At 46.5% G+C, this 18,363-nt stretch overlaps 2 protein-coding genes and 1 long non-coding RNA gene across 4 annotated transcripts in view; 1 reads left to right on the top strand and 2 right to left on the bottom strand.

Annotated features, from left to right (window-relative positions):
• Window positions 1-755: 755 nt before the first annotated feature.
• On the bottom strand, window positions 756-6,257 carry LSM2 (LSM2 homolog, U6 small nuclear RNA and mRNA degradation associated). The gene is made up of 5 exons (XM_024738659.1): window positions 6,026-6,257; window positions 5,349-5,416; window positions 1,526-1,556; window positions 1,348-1,407; window positions 756-1,238 (listed from the first exon to the last, which is right to left on the bottom strand). The coding sequence occupies exons 1-5, from the start codon at window positions 6,026-6,028 to the stop codon at window positions 1,113-1,115; spliced, it is 288 nt and encodes a 95-aa protein (XP_024594427.1). The 5' UTR covers window positions 6,029-6,257; the 3' UTR covers window positions 756-1,112.
• An 836-nt stretch (window positions 6,258-7,093) lies between these two features.
• Window positions 7,094-18,363, bottom strand: part of LOC112395427 (heat shock 70 kDa protein 1-like) — a 16,739-nt gene continuing 5,469 nt past the window's right edge. The window contains exons 1-2 of one of the 2 annotated variants that reach the window (XM_024738623.1): window positions 10,701-10,723; window positions 7,094-9,545 (exon numbers count right to left, since the gene is read on the bottom strand). In XM_024738623.1, the coding sequence (XP_024594391.1) occupies window positions 7,607-9,532 (1,926 nt within the window). In that variant the 5' untranslated portion in view covers window positions 9,533-9,545; window positions 10,701-10,723 and the 3' untranslated portion in view covers window positions 7,094-7,606. Of the gene's footprint in view, window positions 9,546-10,700; window positions 10,724-18,363 lie in introns of those variants that run through there. The other variant, XM_024738622.1, reaches the window with a different exon arrangement.
• The window catches only part of LOC112395428 (uncharacterized), an 8,736-nt gene continuing 1,466 nt past the window's right edge, over window positions 11,094-18,363 (top strand). Inside the window, exon 1 of the long non-coding RNA XR_003002384.1 lies at window positions 11,094-11,227. This is a non-coding gene — a long non-coding RNA (uncharacterized LOC112395428). The remainder of the gene's footprint in view (window positions 11,228-18,363) is intronic.

Raw genomic sequence — 18,363 nt, 5'->3', positions numbered from 1 at the left:
GGGGGCCCGCGCCGCCCGCCGCAGACCGCGCTCCGGAGGAACAGCGAGGGGCGCGGGTACGAGGTGGCGACGCGCCCGGGAACCGCGCTCCCGTCAGGCACCGCCGCGGGCACCCCGCGCGGGTCCTCGGCCGGGCGGGGGGGCGGTGCCGAGCGGGCAGCTGGGGAAGCGGAGGGGAGGGCGCTCCCTGACGCGGACGCGGATCTATTTGGCGAAGGTCCCTGGTGTCCAGGTCCTCCCTGGTCCTCATTTCCTCCTATGTGGGAAGAGGGAGTCACGCTGGATGGCCTCTAAGCTGAGAACTCATATCTGTAGCGGCAACTCTTGTTCGCTAAACGAGCGAAAGTTAATTTCCAGTCACAACTCTCCACAGTATTTTGTCACTTGTATTTATTTATCTGCAATAGATACTGGGAAAGAGTGTACTGGTTTGGCTGCGCTGAGGAAGAAATGCAGCAGCATTAAACGCATTTTGGCGTCTCATTAGCTTTCATGGTAATAGGACAGCAAGCACTCGTAGCTACAGGATAAGCAAAAGGCTGCGATAGGTAGGCCATTTAAGTAGGGGAATGTTCAGGAAACACGTGCGGTCTAATTGAAGTAATGATATGGTTCACACCAAGGAGAGTAGCAGCAGATAATGCCGGGATGGGGTGGATTCTTGGCTGGGGTAATGAGAGTAACAGGGCTTGGATGAATTTAGCACCCCTTTCCCATTCTCCAGCCCCCTTCCCAAAACACACACAGAACCAGAATTTGCGTCATAAATTTTATTCCCGATGCGGGACAGATTCCTTCCATCCCCAAAATGAATCACGTGCTACCCTGGAGAGATCTGGGAGATCTTCCCACCATCTCCAGGGAAGAAGTGAGAAAGGCAGGTGCTGGGGCCAGCGAAGGCTTCGCAGTTCCCAGCCTACTTTTCCTCCCCTTCTCAACAGAGGACAGCTGCTCCCTACTATTATTCCTCTCATCCACATCCCTTAAAAAAAAAAAAAAAAGCCTTTGCTATGTAGAAACAAACAACACCTCAAGTGCGGGAGGGAGGCCTCCCGGGCTGGGACATGAGGTTAAGGGTCACCAGTGGAAGGAGGGGAAGGGAGGAGGAACCATCACTGCTTCTGCTGCAGGGCCTCCTTCCTTGCCGCATCCTGTAGCAACTGTGTGTCGACCTCATCTGCTGGCAGCTGCACATAGCGAACTACTGAGCCCCGGATGAAGCAGTTCTTCACTGATAACTGGACAAAGATAGACAAATGTGAAAACACCCTTAAAAAATGTCCTCTATCCACCCAGGGACCTCCTGCTTTGAGAGATGTTTCCTCTTTTCTACCATCCACAACTCACCATGTGAGGGTATTTCTCAGGGTCTGTGACACTGATGTCAGTTAGTTTGATGTTGAGATACTAAGAAAAGAAGATGAACACCATCATTAGAACTAGAGACAAGATGAATGTACGCAGCCCTTAACCTCTCCCATCTCCTTCCCCAAGACCCCATTCAGGGCCCTTATTATATTCTCACCTGATCCACAGAATGGAGGGTTCCACAGATGCTGTCAGGGGCAGAGAGAGGGTAAAACCCAATTAGTTTATACCAAAGTCAACATAGAGGTGACTGCAGAGCAGGGATAAGAGCATGGTTGGGGGGAAATAAAGGACTTGAGGTGGGCTTCCCTGGTGGCGCAGTGGTTGAGAGTCCGCCTGCCGATGCAGGGGACACAGGTTCGTGCCCCGGTCCGGGAGGATCCCACATGGCGCGGAGCGGCTGAGCCCGTGAGTCATGGCCGCTGAGCCTGCGCGTCTGGAGCCTGTGCTCCGCAACGGGCGAGGCCACAACGGTAAGAGGCCCGCGTACCGCAAAAAAAAAAAAAAAAAAAGTACTTGAGGAAACCAGGAAAGGCAGAACCAAAAAGGGATATGTCTAAGCTCTAGACTAGGAAAGTAGGTGCTTCCAGAGCAGTGTGTTATTTTAGACCTCTGAAAAACAGCAGTGTGTTATTTTAGACCTCTAAAATAACCTCTCCTCTCCCTAAACCAACTCACTCTTAGCAGATACCATTAAACAACTGGTATGGGCTAGACCTGTATTCTGCGTATTTGTAATATTTACAGCCACTTCATAAGGTAGCTATTAACCATCCAGGGGCTCAGAAACGTTTTATAACTTGCCCAAGTTTAGAACAAACAGAGACTTTGGTTCAGGCCTGTCCAACCCCCAGAACCACCAGCTATTTTCAAATACTATTGCTTTGGAACCAGAGCCTCATATGTAAAGTAGGTAAAGTAGGCAGCTAGCAGTGTTCTTGATGATGCAGGCACAGGGATGTCCTCTCCCTTCCTCAATCCTTGAGCCCCCTGCAATGTTAAAGAGGAATGCTATCTAAATACCAGTGCTCCAAGCCATGCTACCTCTCCCAATCCTTTCATTTCTGCCAACAGTTTCAACACGAAGTCTCACAACCTCAAATCCTGTAAGTTGTACTTCTCCATCCTCCACGTCCCACGAATCCCTATGGTTTGCTGATGTCTTTCTAACATTTCTGTAATTCTCTTTGTAGTATGATTTCTACAAACCAAGGTCTAATGACTTTACAGCTCAATCCAGGCCAGCCTCCAACCTGGCTGCCTTCATCCTAACCATTCTGCATGTCATCATCAGATTCTAAGTTCCTTAGAACTGGTTCTCAAATACTGATGTGCGCTCAAAGGTTTCATAAGTCCGTGACAAAAGAGGAAACGCAGGCTAGTGTAGTGTGTATATAGTGTGCTGAAGGTTGTCATTGGTTTCCTCCTAAGAATAACTGCTCTTTAATTGCCCTTCCTTTTTTTTTTTGTATTAAAAAAAAATATGATTGTTAATAAATCGCAGTTTTAAAAATATCCTTACCGGGGCTTCCCTGGTGGCACGGTGGTTGAGAGTCCGCCTGCCGATGCGGGGGACGTGGGTTCGTGCCCCGGTTCGGGAGGATCCCGCGTGCCGTGGAGCGGCTGGGCCCGTGGGCCATGGCCGCTGGGCCTGCGCATCCGGAGCCTGTGCTCCGCAGCGGGAGAGGCCACAGCAGTGAGAGGCCCGCGTACCGCAAAAAAAAAAAAAAATCCTTACCTTGCCAAAATTCAAGTTGTCAGTTCTCTGTTGGCCCTAATTTTTGTAAAATTCTAAGTGTCTGAAATCCAGTGTCTGAGACCAACTGCCTCAGTGGTGGTTTTACCACATCTCTGGCTACTAAAAAACTTTTGACAGCGCCTTATCACCAACTGCAGCAATGCAATAACTTTCAGGAATTGCGTAAGGTGGTAACATTTCATTCAGTCCCTTTAGAATGAGATATTTAGGACAAAAGTGGTCTGACAACCAGCACAAGAGAAAGAGCTCTTCTCCCAACCCAATGGATTACCTTTGAATCTTTTAAGTCCTTGCTTTAGGATCTGGGGCTATAACATAACAGTTATTCTTGCCATGTGGAAGACCCAGGAAGAAGAGGAAAATCAAAAAACAAGTCATCTCACAGAATTGCTGAAGGTAGTTGTGCTTTCCACACTTGTCTCTATATGGACCCAATCTATCAATATATGCCCTCAATACCACATGCATTGTCAGTGCCATAAATCGAAATCTCTGATCTAAAAGGCAAATTCCTTGCCTCACCGTTCCCTGCCATGTCAATGCCTCCCCCACTAAGAAATTATCTCACATAGAAATGAAGAAGAAACCACTGGGGAGAGAATACATTCATTCAAACTTTCTAAAGGACAATCAGGTAATATGTATCAATATTTTAAATGTACATTTCACTTAAAGGAATTTTTTCTAGTGAAATGAGATGTATACAAAGATGTATGCATGAGGATGTTCAGGGCAGTATCATTTATAAAAGCAAATAATTGGAAACAGCCTAAGTGTCCAACAGCAAGGTTTTGGTTAAATTAGTTCTAGCCAGCTAAGAAAAATGCCATTCAGACATTAAGAACGTTAAAACGCTAAACATCAACTTTATTGACATGGAAAATACCCACAACATACCATTAGGTGAAAGCAAGTTTCACAACTGCATAGAAACTATGACCCTGTTTTTAATTTTTAAAAAGGGGTCGGGGGGCAGACAGAATGGGATTTAAGTTCTGGCTTTGTCTTTTAGTATTTGTGTAGACTTAACCAAGTTTCTTAACCTATCCAAGCTTCAGTTTCCTCATGTGTAAAACAGGAACAATAGTATATATCATGTAGAGGTGTTCTGAGAATTAAATGAGTTAACAAATGTAAAGTATTCAGAGTAGTTCTTAGTCTATAGGAGGTTCTCAAATGTTGGCTATGTTTTTTTCCTTCAGCAGACATTTATTAAGCACCTACTATATATTGATACCAGGCCTGTGCTAGACATTAGTTACACAGTGGTGAGCTTAAACATGGTCTTGGCCCTGTAGGAAAGATAGATCCTAAACAGTAAATACATTTCTATGAAATCACAATTTGAGAAGCCACTAGGAAGAAAAAAAGACTCTTTGACAGAAGAGTCTATTTGGCTAGGGACTTCCCTGGAGGTCCAGTAGTTTAAGACTCCATGCTTCCAATGCAGCGGGTACAGGATCAATCCCTGGTGGGGGAACTAAGATACCACATGCTGTGTGGCACGGCCAAAAAATAAAAAAGAAAGAAAGAAAGAAAAGGAAGCGTCTACTTGGCTAGAAGAAGAACCAGGAAAGTCCAAGGATACAGCGTTTAATCCAACTCCTGAAAAATGACTAGAAGCTAATGATACAAGGGGATAGGGGATGTAAAAGCAGTATAGACAGAAGGGGCTGCATTGGTCTTCTGTTTATATTTTCTTCAACAAAAAGGAGATAATGCCACATATACTATTCTGCAACAGCTTTCCATATTAATACATCTCATTTCTATGTGAACAGCTATATTATATGGAAATACCACAATCTAACGCATTCCCTGTTTATGACTATTTTAATTTTTCCCCCAACTTTTGGCCACTACTACAAAAAAAAAATCTACCAACATCTTTGTACATACAGCTTTACTTGAGGAACCGATACTTACATTTCTAGAAGTTGGGTCAAAGGAATATATAATCAGAAAAACAAAACTACGTTTTGTAAAAAATGTTATTGATGCGTCTGCCCTGTCTTCTCTCTAGTACTTACTACTTACATACTTCTTTGTATTTTTTTCCAGTACAAAATACAACTCCTCAGCTAATCTGTAAGCTTGAGGCACAAGTCATTTATTTCCTTTGTATCCCTCCCACCTTGCCTAGCCCTCAAATACTTGTTAAAGAAGTTCCAGGGCGCTGGGCACATCCACCCCCTACAGACTTGGCAGAGCAGGTACCTACCTCAGGTCATTCTTGAGTTCCACGACCACATCCTTGCCCACAAGGGACTTGAAAAAGGAATAGAAGAGCTATTGGGCGAGAGGGGGAAAACCATCATATGGGAAGGGACATGGTAAGAGGCGTGTCCCCCTGCTAGTATTACCGAATACTGGTATTGGGATCCCTGCCACATTTCTGGCAGTTCTCAAAACTTCACAGGAAGGAACACTCGGATGAAGAGCTGGAGCCCAGATGATTATACACACTACCTCGAGCCCCTGACATAAAGCCCCAGAGAGAAGCTCTGCGCTACACATCTCGGGCTCGTCTCTCAACGGACGACCTCTCCTAGGGTCCTGTCCACGCCTCCCAGAGACTGTAGAAAGTATGCCACCCGCACGCTCCCGGAGCCTGTTCTCCGTCAGGGAAATGATCCTTGAGGTCTAGCTGTTCCTACTGCTGTCTCCGCCGACTGTTTTTTTTTTCCTTTTTTCTTATGGGGGAAAAAAAATCCTATTTGCTTCCAGATCTCTCCTCAAAGAACTTTAGGCGCAGGAACTAAGGATGGAGGGAAAAGTCCTAGGGCCCAACGCCAGTCCAGAAGAACAAAGCCCCCAGAGGGACCCCTGCCCCGCCCCCAACCGTCTCAACCGCCCGCGCTCCCCGAGGGCGCCCCCTTGTGACGTCACGGTACCTACCATGGTGCTTGCGCCGCTGGGCGCCCGCCGGACCGGGAGTGCGAGAGCCGGGTGCAGTGGACCGAAGGCCTGGCGGCAACTGGAACGCGAACCCGCGCGTGGGGCGGGGCGGGGTCGCGCAGGCGCTGCGGGAAGCGCCGCGGAGAGCTCCGAGGGGTGGAGGACAGCGCCCCGCGGCCTCGCGGCTCGGGGAGGGTGGGGGGGATAGAGCCGAGGGGAACGCCAAAGCCGGGAAAGGGGCGGAGCTTCCCGCCTTCCGACTTCCTCCCGGAGTGGCAGGCTCCCACCGCGCAGGCGCGGGCCCCAGCTGCTGCACGAGCGTCGGGGAGGGCGCCTCACCGCCTCTCGGGTTTTTGTTCCTTTCTGTGACAATAAGTACAGTTCCAGCATGATTTGCTCATACTCTAAAGACACTTCCTATTGCAAACTGCTGGGGAGCTTGTGAAAACCCATGATGATTTGTACACTTTTCTATGTATGTTACACTTTGATAAAAGTAAAGAAAAAAAAATGTTGAGAAGTCCCGGAGATGAGGAGCCTGCGCACATATCTCGATTTTATCAAAGGTTCCCAGTAAAGATATTACTCTCTCGGTCCACATTTCTTTTACGGTTTTGCCTAGGACTGTCCTGTAAAGGACTGAGTAAAACCAAACAGTCTGGCTCGGGGCTAGAAATACCCATTCTAATATTTTCATTTAAAAAATATTTCCCTCTCAAACAAAAAGGGACACAAATGCAGTTGCACAGTTACACGTACTTCTATACTCGGGTCCCCAAGGCTTTATAAGTCTGCGATATTATGACACAATAAGTGAAAATATTTTTTAAAGGAATAAGATTGTAATACATCTTCCATTTCTCATCTTGCATAAAAGTACACATTTGTTAGGAGTTTGTTGTAGAAATATTTTCAGCATGTAAAGGACTGTAATAATGAACTCTGAGTGCACAGACGCTGGATCTCCTAGGCCCCACCTGTAAGTGACATCAGGAATTTTTTAGCACAGAAATCAGTCTATCACTGAATATAAGCAGTAACTAATTAGCAACTACTCTAACTGGGGCTAAAGGTGCCTGATGATCAAAAGTTGTTTTTTCTTGAAACAATTAGCTCATGAAAATTCAAATACTTTGGCCTTATCAGCTTAATCATTCACAATTAGCTCACAAACAGACCACAGATGGTCTCTCCAGGAGCTCTCCTTTCCCCTACTTTACAAGATACACTCACAGTCTAAAAATACCAGAAGTAATTTGCTTTAGGAACAAATTTACTGAGGGACAGATAACCATCCACACAGGAAGAAGAAAGTTGGGGAGGCTGGAAATAAATAACAGACATTCAAATTCTTCAAATGGTTCAGAGAGAGGCCTAGTTTCCCTAAGAGTCTCAATCCAGAGTCAGAAACAGGATGTTGGAGTGTGAAGAGATGGTATATGAGACTCCTCTATCAGAATCCAAAAGGTATGGTAACTTAGCTTCAGGTCCAGTCGATTCAGGAATCATAACCATGTTTAAAGATGAGGGGAACAAAATTCATCTTAGAGGCACCCTAGAACCCTCCAGCTCCAGAAAAGATTAATCTACTTCTTCAATGGTGGGGCCTGTGGCAGCCCTTCCAGGTGTATACCCTGTTGCACAGGAAGGCCCAGTGCACCCTCCCTGGTAGAGCTTTGTGATGACTGGGTTACACACCTGCTCCAATTCCTTTCTCTTATGATCAAACTCATCTTTCTCAGCCAGTTGATTGGCCTCCAGCCATGAAAGGACCTCACTGCATTTACTCAGTATTTTCTTCTTATCAGACTCATTAATCTTGCCCTGTAGACCTTCATCATTCACAGCACTCTTCATGTTAAAAGCATAGGATTCTAAGGCATTTTTTGCAGCAATTTTCTCTCTCTGGACCTCATCCTCAGCTTTATATTTCTCAGCATCCAGAACCATGTGCTCGATCTCCTCCTTGCTCAGCCGGCCCTTGTCGTTGGTGATGGTGATCTTGTTAGCCTTGCCTGTGCTCTTGTCCATGGCTGTTACATTGAGAATACCGTTAGCATCGATGTCAAAGGTTACGTCGATCTGGGGCACTCCCCGGGGTGCAGGAGGGATTCCCCTCAGATCAAAGTGCCCCAGCAGGTTGTTGTCCCGCGTCATGGCCCTCTCGCCCTCGTACACCTGGATCAGCACGCTGGGCTGGTTATCTGAGTAGGTGGTGAATATCTGCGTCTGCTTGGTGGGGATGGTGGAGTTGCGCTTGATCAGGACAGTCATGACACCTCCAGCTGTCTCCAACCCTAAGGACAGGGGAGCCACGTCCAACAAAAGCATGTCCTGTACCTTTTCAGACTTATCCCCCATCAAAATGGCTGCCTGTACTGCAGCCCCATAGGCAACTGCCTCATCGGGGTTGATGCTGTTGTTGAGATCACGACCATTAAAGTAGTCCTGCAATAGCCTCTGAACCTTAGGGATGCGGGTGGAGCCCCCTACTAAAACAATGTCATGGACTTTAGCCTTATTCATTTTGGCGTCCCGAAGAGCCTTTTCCACAGGCTCCAGTGTGCCCCTAAACAGGTCTGCACACAACTCTTCAAACCGGGCTCTGGTGATGGATGTGTAGAAGTCAAAGCCTTCATAAAGTGAATCAATTTCCAAGTTGGCCTGGGTGCTGGATGACAGGGTCCTCTTGGCCCTCTCGCAGGCGGTGCGCAGCCGCCTCACGGCCCGCTTGTTCTGGCTGATGTCCTTCTTATGTTTCCTCTTGAACTCTTCCACAAAGTGGCTCACAAGCCTGTTGTCAAAATCCTCTCCACCCAGGTGGGTGTCCCCAGCTGTGGCCTTTACCTCAAAAATCCCATCATCTATGGTCAGGATGGACACATCAAATGTGCCTCCACCCAGATCAAAGATCAGGACATGTCGCTCTCCCTGCCCTGCTTTATCTAAGCCATAGGCAATGGCAGCAGCTGTGGGTTCATTGATAATTCTTAGCACATTGAGACCTGCGATCACACCTGCATCCTTGGTGGCCTGGCGTTGAGAGTCATTGAAGTACGCTGGCACGGTGATCACAGCATTGGTGACACTGTGGCCCAAAAAAGCCTCAGCAGTCTCCTTCATCTTAGTCAGTACCATAGAAGAGATTTCCTCAGGGTAGAAAACTTTTTTCTCCCCTTTGTAGGACACCGTTACCTTAGGCTTGCCTCCTTCATTGATTACTTGGAAAGGCCAAAGTTTCATATCTGATTGCACTACAGGATCATTAAATTTCCTGCCGATCAGCCGTTTGGCATCAAAGACAGTGTTCTGCGGATTCATGGCTACCTGGTTCTTGGCCGCGTCGCCGATGAGCCGTTCGGTGTCCGTGAAGGCCACGTAGCTGGGGGTGGTGCGGTTGCCCTGATCGTTGGCGATGATCTCTACTTTGCCGTGCTGGAACACCCCCACGCAGGAGTAGGTGGTGCCCAGGTCGATGCCAATGGCCGTTCCCTTAGCAGCAGCCATGGTTTTCCTAGGCCTGAGGGAAAAGAATGGGATAAAATTTCAGAGAGAACTTTTAATTTTTATTTATTTTTAATTGTGGTAAAATACACACATGAAATTTACCATCTGAACCATTTTCAGCATACAGTTCAGTAGTAAGTCCATTCACATTGTTGCCCAACCAGTCTACAGAGTTTTTTTATCTCTCAAAACAAATTCTATACCCATTAAACAACTCCCCATTTCCCCCCTCCTCCAAGCCCTTGGAAACCATTAGCCTACTAGTGGTTTTCCTTTTGGCCTACTTTTTGTCTCTCAGAATTTGACTACTCTAGGTACCTCACATTAGCGGAATTACACACTATTTTTCTTTTTGTGACTGGCTTATTTAACTTACCATAATATCCTAAAAGTTCATCTATTTTACAACGTGTCAGAATTTCCTTTTTACGGCTGAATAATTTTCATTGTATGTATATACCACATTTCTTTATTCATTCCTTCTGTGGCACTTGGGCTGCTTCCACTTTATGGCTATTGTGAATAATCCTGCCACATACTGTGTGTGCAAACATCTCTTCCAGACAAGGTTATGTACAAGGTAGACAGAAGAACTCCTAGCCAACTCCTAGGACAGCATCATAATGCTGTTTTCAGTTTCTCACAGGGCCAGACTCAACTGTCCTGTTCCTCTGTCTGTGACTATTTTTATTCTGGCATTGTACCTGTCTCCTGCTGAACTCTGATTATTTGAAGTTCTTGTCTCCACAGGAGACATCAGTCACATGGGTTTAGCAACCCTGCTGATCGCCTTTTACCCTCTATTAGGGATTGGTGGGAGTACATTTGGGCCAGTCTGAAGACGGCTGCTGGGAACCCAGTCAAGCCCTACATGAGTTTTCTTAGGTGAGGTTGTGCTCTCTAAGGCTGTCTCTTTCTCTAATCTTCTTCCAAATAAAACAACTGGTATCTGGAGACAATAACAGACCAGCTCCTTCACTTTTTTCTGGCAGCTCTAACCAATCCCAGCCACCTTGGAGGTCCTTAAACGATCCCCCTTCCCTGGCTGGCCCACATCCCCATCCCTTAGATTTAAACAAACTAGAGAACTTTCCAGCACTTCCTCAAACAAGGACTTACTCGTCTTGCCTATTCCCAGCCCATTCCAATCAGAGTACTCGTGGCTCACCTAGTGTCCCGCCGCCTTCGATGCAGTTTGATACGGTTCGTTTTGCGGAGCGCCTATAACTTGGGGCTCCCTCAATATCCAAACTGCACAGCCAGTGTCCCCCCACCCCCCACCCGCCCTGCCCTACAACTTTGAGCAGGGCCCAGACAGGTTATCCTGACTCCCTGCTAGCCCATGAGGTCAGACGCAGCATCTCCATTGTAACGCAACTGCGTGGACTACGTCAACGCCCCCGGCCCCCCTCCGGACCCGCCAGCTCCTCCCACTCCTTCCCCACCCACTGCCCGCTCCCCGAGCCAGTGCCAGCCAGCAAGCCCCAGAAGAGTCTGGAGAGTTCTGGGAGCGGCAACACTCAGGGCTACACCTTGGCCGAGAAGGACGAGTTTGAGCACAAGAGGAAGGAGCTGGAGCAGGTGTGTAACCCCATCATCAGCGGACTGTACCAGGGGGCGGGTGGCCCCGGGGCTGGCGGCTTTGGGGCCCAGGCCCCTAAAGGGGGCTCTGGATCTGGCCCCACCATTGAGGAGGTGGATTAGGAATCTTTCCCCAGATCGTTTATGTTTATGGAGACAGTTGGGATCCAAGATTTTGCATTGCCTTACATATATGCCTTTCATCAGTTATCAGCTATGCAAGTTGTTTGCAAAGTTGAACTGTGTCTCTTGGTGAAGTTATGAACTGTTTTTCAGCGTGTGAGTGTAAAGATGAATGTATACTGCCATCTTTTGTCAATTTTCTGCTTTGTAATACTCATGCCAAACTCAGGCTTCCCCCCCCCCCCACTTTTTAACTGATTACGTCAAAGTAAATAAACTCAGAAGAATTCGAGTGATGTCTGTCTCTGTTTTATTTTGAGGGCAGAAGGGTCTGCATAGGTTCTCTTTCTTACATAGTCTAAAATTGAATGGCAATTTGCCTCTTAGATAAGGTCAGGGATCTGAAAAGTAAGGATATGTATTGTATTGTGACACACGTCTTTTAGGCAAATAGTATTCTTGGGAGGTACAAAACTGCGAATTTGAATGCTTTGGGTTTGGTGGGTCCAGAAAAAATGTTAAGAGGTACGGGCATGGTGGCCTCAAGGTGGCTGAGGGGGTAGAGGCTTTAAGGGTGGCCTCAAAAGGAGCTTGTACATGGGAGTGTTCTGGAGAAGCAGCCAAATAGAGGCAGTTGGATTGGAAGGTCATGGCTCCTGCTTCCTGTGAGTACACGTGATACGTTAGAGCCCTGTTACTTAATCTGGATTCAGCATGAAAGAGAGGCTAAATTGGTAGTGAGGAGATGTGAGTTCAAGCAATGGCTTGACTAGTTATGCATGAATGCATTCTCCACTGTGATCCCTAGTTCTCCTATTTTAGAATGGAAGGGTTTGGCCTCATGCCTCAATCTATATTTCTTATTTCTGAAAAAATGCTGAGATAAAAATGCCACATTGCCAGCAGTGGTTACCTACATTTTAAGTATCCCAGTGAGTACCTTCGGGAGGTGTCATAGTTTCATGCCCCAGCAGGGGGACCCCAGTATTTCAGTGCTCTTACCTACCGGGCACTGTACAGGGGCCTTTTAGGTGTTTATGAATTCTCATTCCACTGCACTGTGTATAGGTGGTGTTTGACTTCCACAGGTGAACATATGGGGAGACTTAAAAGTTACTGGCTTAACTAAAATTTATTTCAAGGTTAAAAAAAATCAGTTCAGCAAAGATGTTGAACCTGGATTCCAACTCTGGGTTTATTGGTTTTTGCCCTGCTGCCCCAAGTCTACAGGGCTTTGTGTGTGCATGTCTGGTTCTGGGTTATGTTTCTACTGTGGGTTTCACAATCAGTATTCTTTCTGCTTTAACTCTGCATGATCGAAACAATTATGTCAGATAAACAATGGGGTTGATGACAGAGGTTTAGTATTTGTTAATTTAGAAGAGTGATAGAAAAAACTTGCAGCCCTGTACCAGGAAGACTTACCACAGACTTGCTTCCCCTTGAGATGCTTCATACCCTAGCTGCTAGCATCCTAGAAGTAATCTCCTCCACAGCCTCTTTGTTGGAAAAGGCCTGGCACAACCCTCAAGGCTTGGGGAGTGAGCCCTTTTAAAAATCAGTTGTGTCTGGGGTTTACAAAGATTTTGGAACTAGGTAGCGGTGGTGATTGCACAACATGGGAATGGGCTAGGTACCACTAAGTTGTACATTTTAAAATGGTTCATTTTATGTTATGTGAATTTACTTCGCCAAAAGCAGAAAAAAAATTGTGTCAACATTCTATAAAATCACTTTGTGAGTTTGTATACTTCAAGGCTCACCAAACCTTTCACTAAATACTTGCCTTTGAAGAAAATCCAATATTATGGGAATAACATGTATAGGTAGACCTTGCCCTGTAAGTTTGGAAATGGAAATGCTTAGACTTACAGGACAGTTTGTAAAGACACGTTTAATCCTCAGGGTAGTTGAACTGTAGCGCTGTGGAGTCTAGCCACAATGTAAGTCAACCTTCATGGGGGTATGCATTTGCTACAGGACCTCCTCTACCCCATAGAGCTGCAGTAACACTTGTGACTGTCATCTGCACACAACACAGTAACTCTTCAAGCAGCCACTACCACTACTTTAGGGGGAGGTAGCAAGGGATGGGGAGGGTGGGTGGAAAAGGGCGGAGATTGGGAAGGACCTAAGAAACACCTTTGATAAGAGAGGTTAGGGCAATCTCCAGAAATTACCTTGGAGAAAATGAGTTCCTATGGCTAAATCAGTTAAGGTTATTGAGGGTGTTTTATTGATACTAAGAAGTCAATATGTTATTGCCTTGATAACATATATACCCTTGCACGGAGTACTTTGAAAATAATCACTTTTTACGTTCCAGATGAAGCTGAGGGAATTGCAGAACTAGCAAAGAGAATGCAATGCCATCCCTGGAGAAAGTGGTGTTTTGGGTAGTAGCAGGAACTTTGGGGGAGAGGAGGTGCATCGAGATAACTGTAGATGAGGAAAGAGTTTTTAAAATTTAATACCTTCCCTAATTCCAATCTCACCTGTCTCCCTATGCCAGCCCTCAGAAGGCAGGCGGCTATGGTAATGCGACTAATTTTATGTCTTTTAAATCCAAGATATTGTGTGATTAGTAACATACATACTGTTATTCCTGGTGTTTAACAGGGTTCTGTCATCAAAAATGAAGATACCAAAACAACAAAAACGTTTATGAATGTGAAAGAAGTGGGCAGAAGCATGGGCTTTCAGTTAAAAGAGGTTGTTTCAGGTGAAAAACCAATATTGGCGATTTCTGAGGGGGCGGTCCTCACGCTAGGAATAAAAACGGTAACTGTCATCATACTTTACGCCAACTGATCACCTTAAATCCGCCCCCGAGGGTCACCCGTAAAGTATCCAGTGCAGTTCTGTGAGAGCAACCCCACCAGCCTCCTCGCCCTCTCCTAGCTCCAGCTCATTTAGAGACGTTAAGGGATCACGTAGCGCTGCGAACTCGGGATGCCGAGGTCAACCCGCCCCACCCCGCGGGCCCCTGGTCCAGCCCTGCAGAGGATCGGAGCAGAGGGCACAGCGGGGCAAACAGGGTGGGAAGGCGGGGGAGTGCGGAAGGCCAGAATCACCCCCGAGGGTGGGTCTTCGACCATTTTACCCCTCGAAACGTCCCCACGAGAACCAGGGGCTAGAGTCGGGTGGGGAAGCGGCAGAGACAAGCCAGCAAGCTCCCATCTATGGCCTGTCCCTGCACAGGGCGGTGGGGCCTTCTCCCGTCTGGCCACCCAGTTCATCCGGCTTCCTAGTATCAGTTACGAACCTTTCCAGTGTTTTCATCCAATAAATTAGCGAGTTTGAGTGAAACTCTAAAGGTCTCTCCTTTCTTTACTTCTTTAATCCCATTTTTAAAAAACCACCGAAAAACGCCGGCACCGGACAGGCAGCTCCGCGGCCAGCCCTACCGTCAGGCCCCGCCCCGCTCCATTTTCTCGGGGTCTTAGGGCTTCTGGCTCCTTGCCTCCGTTTCAGGCTGTGCCAGGAACTTTCTGGAGTTCTCTGGGCTCGAAGGCGGGGACTGACCCGTAGGAACAGTCCTTAACAAACAAACTGCCCCACCCATGTCTCCCTACCCCCCAACCCCACTCTAGGATATCAAGCTTAGTCACGGCTCTACATTTAGTTTCCAGGAGATTCTTTGAACTGGGTGCCAGCTTAGCCTTACTAACGGGGCTCTCCCCCTCCTTTCCCCTCATAACAACCGACCAGTCTGGGATGAAGGGAAGAAGACACGGTTCTGGGAGAAGCTGGAAGGGTGGGGTGGGGGTGGGGCGATGGGGGAGATGGTTGTGAGTCAGAAGCAACAGCCTGGAGGGGAATACCTGCTGGTCACATACCCCCCATGGTGCCCAAGATGCGGGCAGAGCCCTGACATTCACTCTTAACTATCTTCTATGGCCATTTGTTTTCTTCTTTTTAGAGTGAAAGGGTAAGGTCTACGTGCCAGCCTTGGGAGGAGTCCAAAATAGAAAGTATGAGGACATGTAGGTTCAGTCACTGGTTCTGTAATTATCTGTCTAGGTGACCAGACCAAGCCACGAAACCTCTGATATTTTGTGCTTGTGTTTGAAAATGTAAAGGTTTGGCTGAAGGGCTCTGCCTAAAAATCTTCAGATAGTTTCTATGGTAAACTGAAAGTAATAACTATAGTCCTGGTATTAATCCCCCACCTTCAGTAAGAATGATTGAGATATAACAGAACTGAGAGGGTGTGGGACCCCAACAAAAGAAGGGAGAAGGGAGCAAACTTTTGAACACTACTCTGTCACTGACACTGAACTAAGGCCTTATAAGTATTATCCTTGTAGTCGTCATCCTATGAAATATTGTTAATTCTAATTTAGAGATACAGAGACGTGTAATTTAGTTAACTTCCAAGTACTTCATTGTGGAAGAAAGAAAAACAGCTTCAACAACGAAGTAGAGTCCAGATGCAAACCCAGGTTTTTTTCCATGCTGCTGGAAATTAGCAGGGTTCCCAGGTCTTTGAAGCCTTTGCCATTTGATGGTTAAAAATGCCTGGCTCATAAAAAGAAACGAAATTGAGCTATTTGTAATGAGGTGGATAGACCTAGAGTCTGTCATACAGAGTGAAGTAAGTCAGAAAGAGAAAGACAAATACCGTATGCTAACACATATATATGGAATTTAAGGGGAAAAAAATGTCATGAAGAACCTAGGGGTAAGACAGGAATAAAGACACAGACCTACTAGAGAATGGACTTGAGGATATGGGGAGGGGGAAGGGTAAGCTGTGGCAAAGCGAGAGAGAGGCACGGACATATATACACTACCAAACGTAAGGTAGATAGCTAGTGGGAAGCAGCCGCAGAGCACAGGGAGAACAGCTCGGTGCTTTGTGACCGCCTGGAGGGGTGGGATATGGAGGGTGGGAGGGAGGGAGACGCAAGAGGGAAGAGATATGGGAACATATGTATATGTATAACTGATTCACTTTGTTATAGAGCAGAAACCAACACACCACTGTAAAGCAATTATACTCTAATAAAGATGTAAAAAAAAAACAAACCTGGCTCTAGGTTTCATATCAGTTATCTCTTTTGCGTTCCTCTGATAAACCTAGAATTATACTATCTTTTAAAACAAGTAGAATTGAGGAGAAAACGATACTGTTTGAAAAACTGTAGGAAAAAGGAGAGAGAAGAAACAAGATCCCGCAGCCTCGGGGTGAGAAAGGTTCCCTTCCCCCACGCTTCCTGCCGCCGGCGGTCAGCTTTCTTGGCACTCTCTCTCCCATCTCCCACCCTTAAATTTTACCTGACAGCCCGTCAGGCTTGGGGAAACTGAGCCTTGATCCTTCCAAACACCAAACCCGATAAAAACCTAATTCCAAAGCTAATCAAATTAAAGTTCTGAAAAATCTCTTGGGGTTCATATAATCTCCTTAGACACCAAGTAAATTGGTAACTGAGTTTCTGCATTCGGAAGTGTCCAGTGCAAAAGGAAAGACAAAATTCAGGCGACTCTCCCCTTGTAGGAAATGGAAAAGGAATACAGATGCTTAGGTTTACAGGCCAGTCCACAGAGAGAAACAATGCAAAAGGTAGGTCAAATACGATGTGCGGCTGATACGATTCAAGAAAAACAGCATTTTCGAGTGGCTTTTTTTCTGCTAAGCCAGCAGCCACAAGATTTGAGGCCCTCTCACAGCCTCTACCTGCCTGGCAGTGGAGACAATGATACCCTTTGCTTCAAACCAACAGAGGAATACAATTGCAAATTTGGAGAGAAGGAAAGAGTGAATCCAGAAGTGCTGCTGGTAGCAGCTGATGGTGAGGAAGCTTCCAGAAGGAGGGGGTGAGGTTAAGGGTCTCTGGAAGTGTTCCTATACTGGGCAACTAAGACGTAAGTTTGGGGAATCCCCAGCCAGATATTGCATAAAGAAATGGAAAATTCCTGAACTTTGGCCAGTTTGACTAGATTAAGGAGGTGATTCATTAGGGGGTCACATCTGAAAGTAAAAAAGTTATCACCTACCTGCACAGAGAAAGACACACAGGTTTGTTAAAGCAATCTTTTTGCAACATCAGTTTAGATTAGCCTGAGCAAATTATAGAATAAACAAATGAATACCCTTGGATTCCAGGAAAAGGTGTTTTGATGGACAGGTGTGTGTGTAAAGAATGCCAATTGAGCAAAAGTGTTCAAAAGCAAGATTTCTTCCCTTCATCAGAAACTGCCTGCTGGGCTTCCCTGGTGGCGCAGTGGTTAAGAATCGACCTGCCAAAGCAGAGGACTCGATGAGGCTGCCTGCCAATGCAGGGGACATAGGTTCATGCTCACATGCCGTCGAGCAACTGAGCCCGTGCGCTACAACTACTGAGCCTGTGCTCTAGAGCCCGTGTTCCACAACGAGAGAAGCCACCACAATGAGAAGCCCGCGCAGCACAACAAAGAGTAGCCCCCGCTCACCGCAACTAGAGAAAAGCTTGCGCTCAGCAATGAAGACCCAAAGCAACAAAAATAAATAAATAAATAGAAAAAAAAAACCTGCCTCCTCCCACTTGTGCTCTTAATGTTTTCTATGCTCAAGATATGTGAGTACAGCAATGAGTCTATTTTTCTATGGGTTGTGAACCCCGCACTGTTCCTTTAATATCCCTCAAATTTTCATTTTAGCCGCCTAAAGAGGGGTCTGGCATTTCACACAAAGGATGAAGAAACAAAGGCCAAAACAAATTACCAAATATAAAATTGTACCTAAAACAGGAAGAAAGGTAACACACAGAAAGTTGAAATCCAGGCTAAAAAACTAAGTGGAAGAATTACGTGCACAGCAAATAATGTGAAGTTTTAAAGGAGCTAGAATCTGGGTCCCGCCAACCTCTCCCACTTTACAGCACCATCCCGACCAGTTTGCTTTTAAGTGGGCCACCTGCCAACCTGCTGTAGTATATGATGCTGTTAAAGAGGAGTGAACATTCCCGCCCCGCCCTCGCAGGCTCATCACCACATCACATTTATTTTAAAGCGGTGGACAGCCTAGAGGCTGCAAGTGACAAGGCAGAAGGCCGAATTCCGGACTCAGATTAATCCTGGCACCACCAATCATCCGAGGCTGAACCAGGAATGAAGACTGCAGAAAGGGGCATCCCTGGTGGCGC

Source organism: Neophocaena asiaeorientalis, unplaced genomic scaffold, assembly GCF_003031525.2.
Source record: "Neophocaena asiaeorientalis asiaeorientalis breed wild unplaced genomic scaffold, Neophocaena_asiaeorientalis_V1.1 scaffold282, whole genome shotgun sequence".
Classification (NCBI taxonomy): Eukaryota; Metazoa; Chordata; class Mammalia; order Artiodactyla; family Phocoenidae; genus Neophocaena; species Neophocaena asiaeorientalis.
This window is presented reverse-complemented; position numbering and strand designations above follow the sequence as displayed.

Coding starts and splice junctions, on each gene's coding strand:
- LSM2 (XM_024738659.1), bottom strand. Junction 1,557..5,348: donor GAACTCAAGAATGACCTGAG/GTAGGTACCTGC, acceptor TGCCCCTGACAG/CATCTGTGGAACCCTCCATT. Junction 1,239..1,347: donor CTGAGAAATACCCTCACATG/GTGAGTTGTGGA, acceptor ATCTTTGTCCAG/TTATCAGTGAAGAACTGCTT.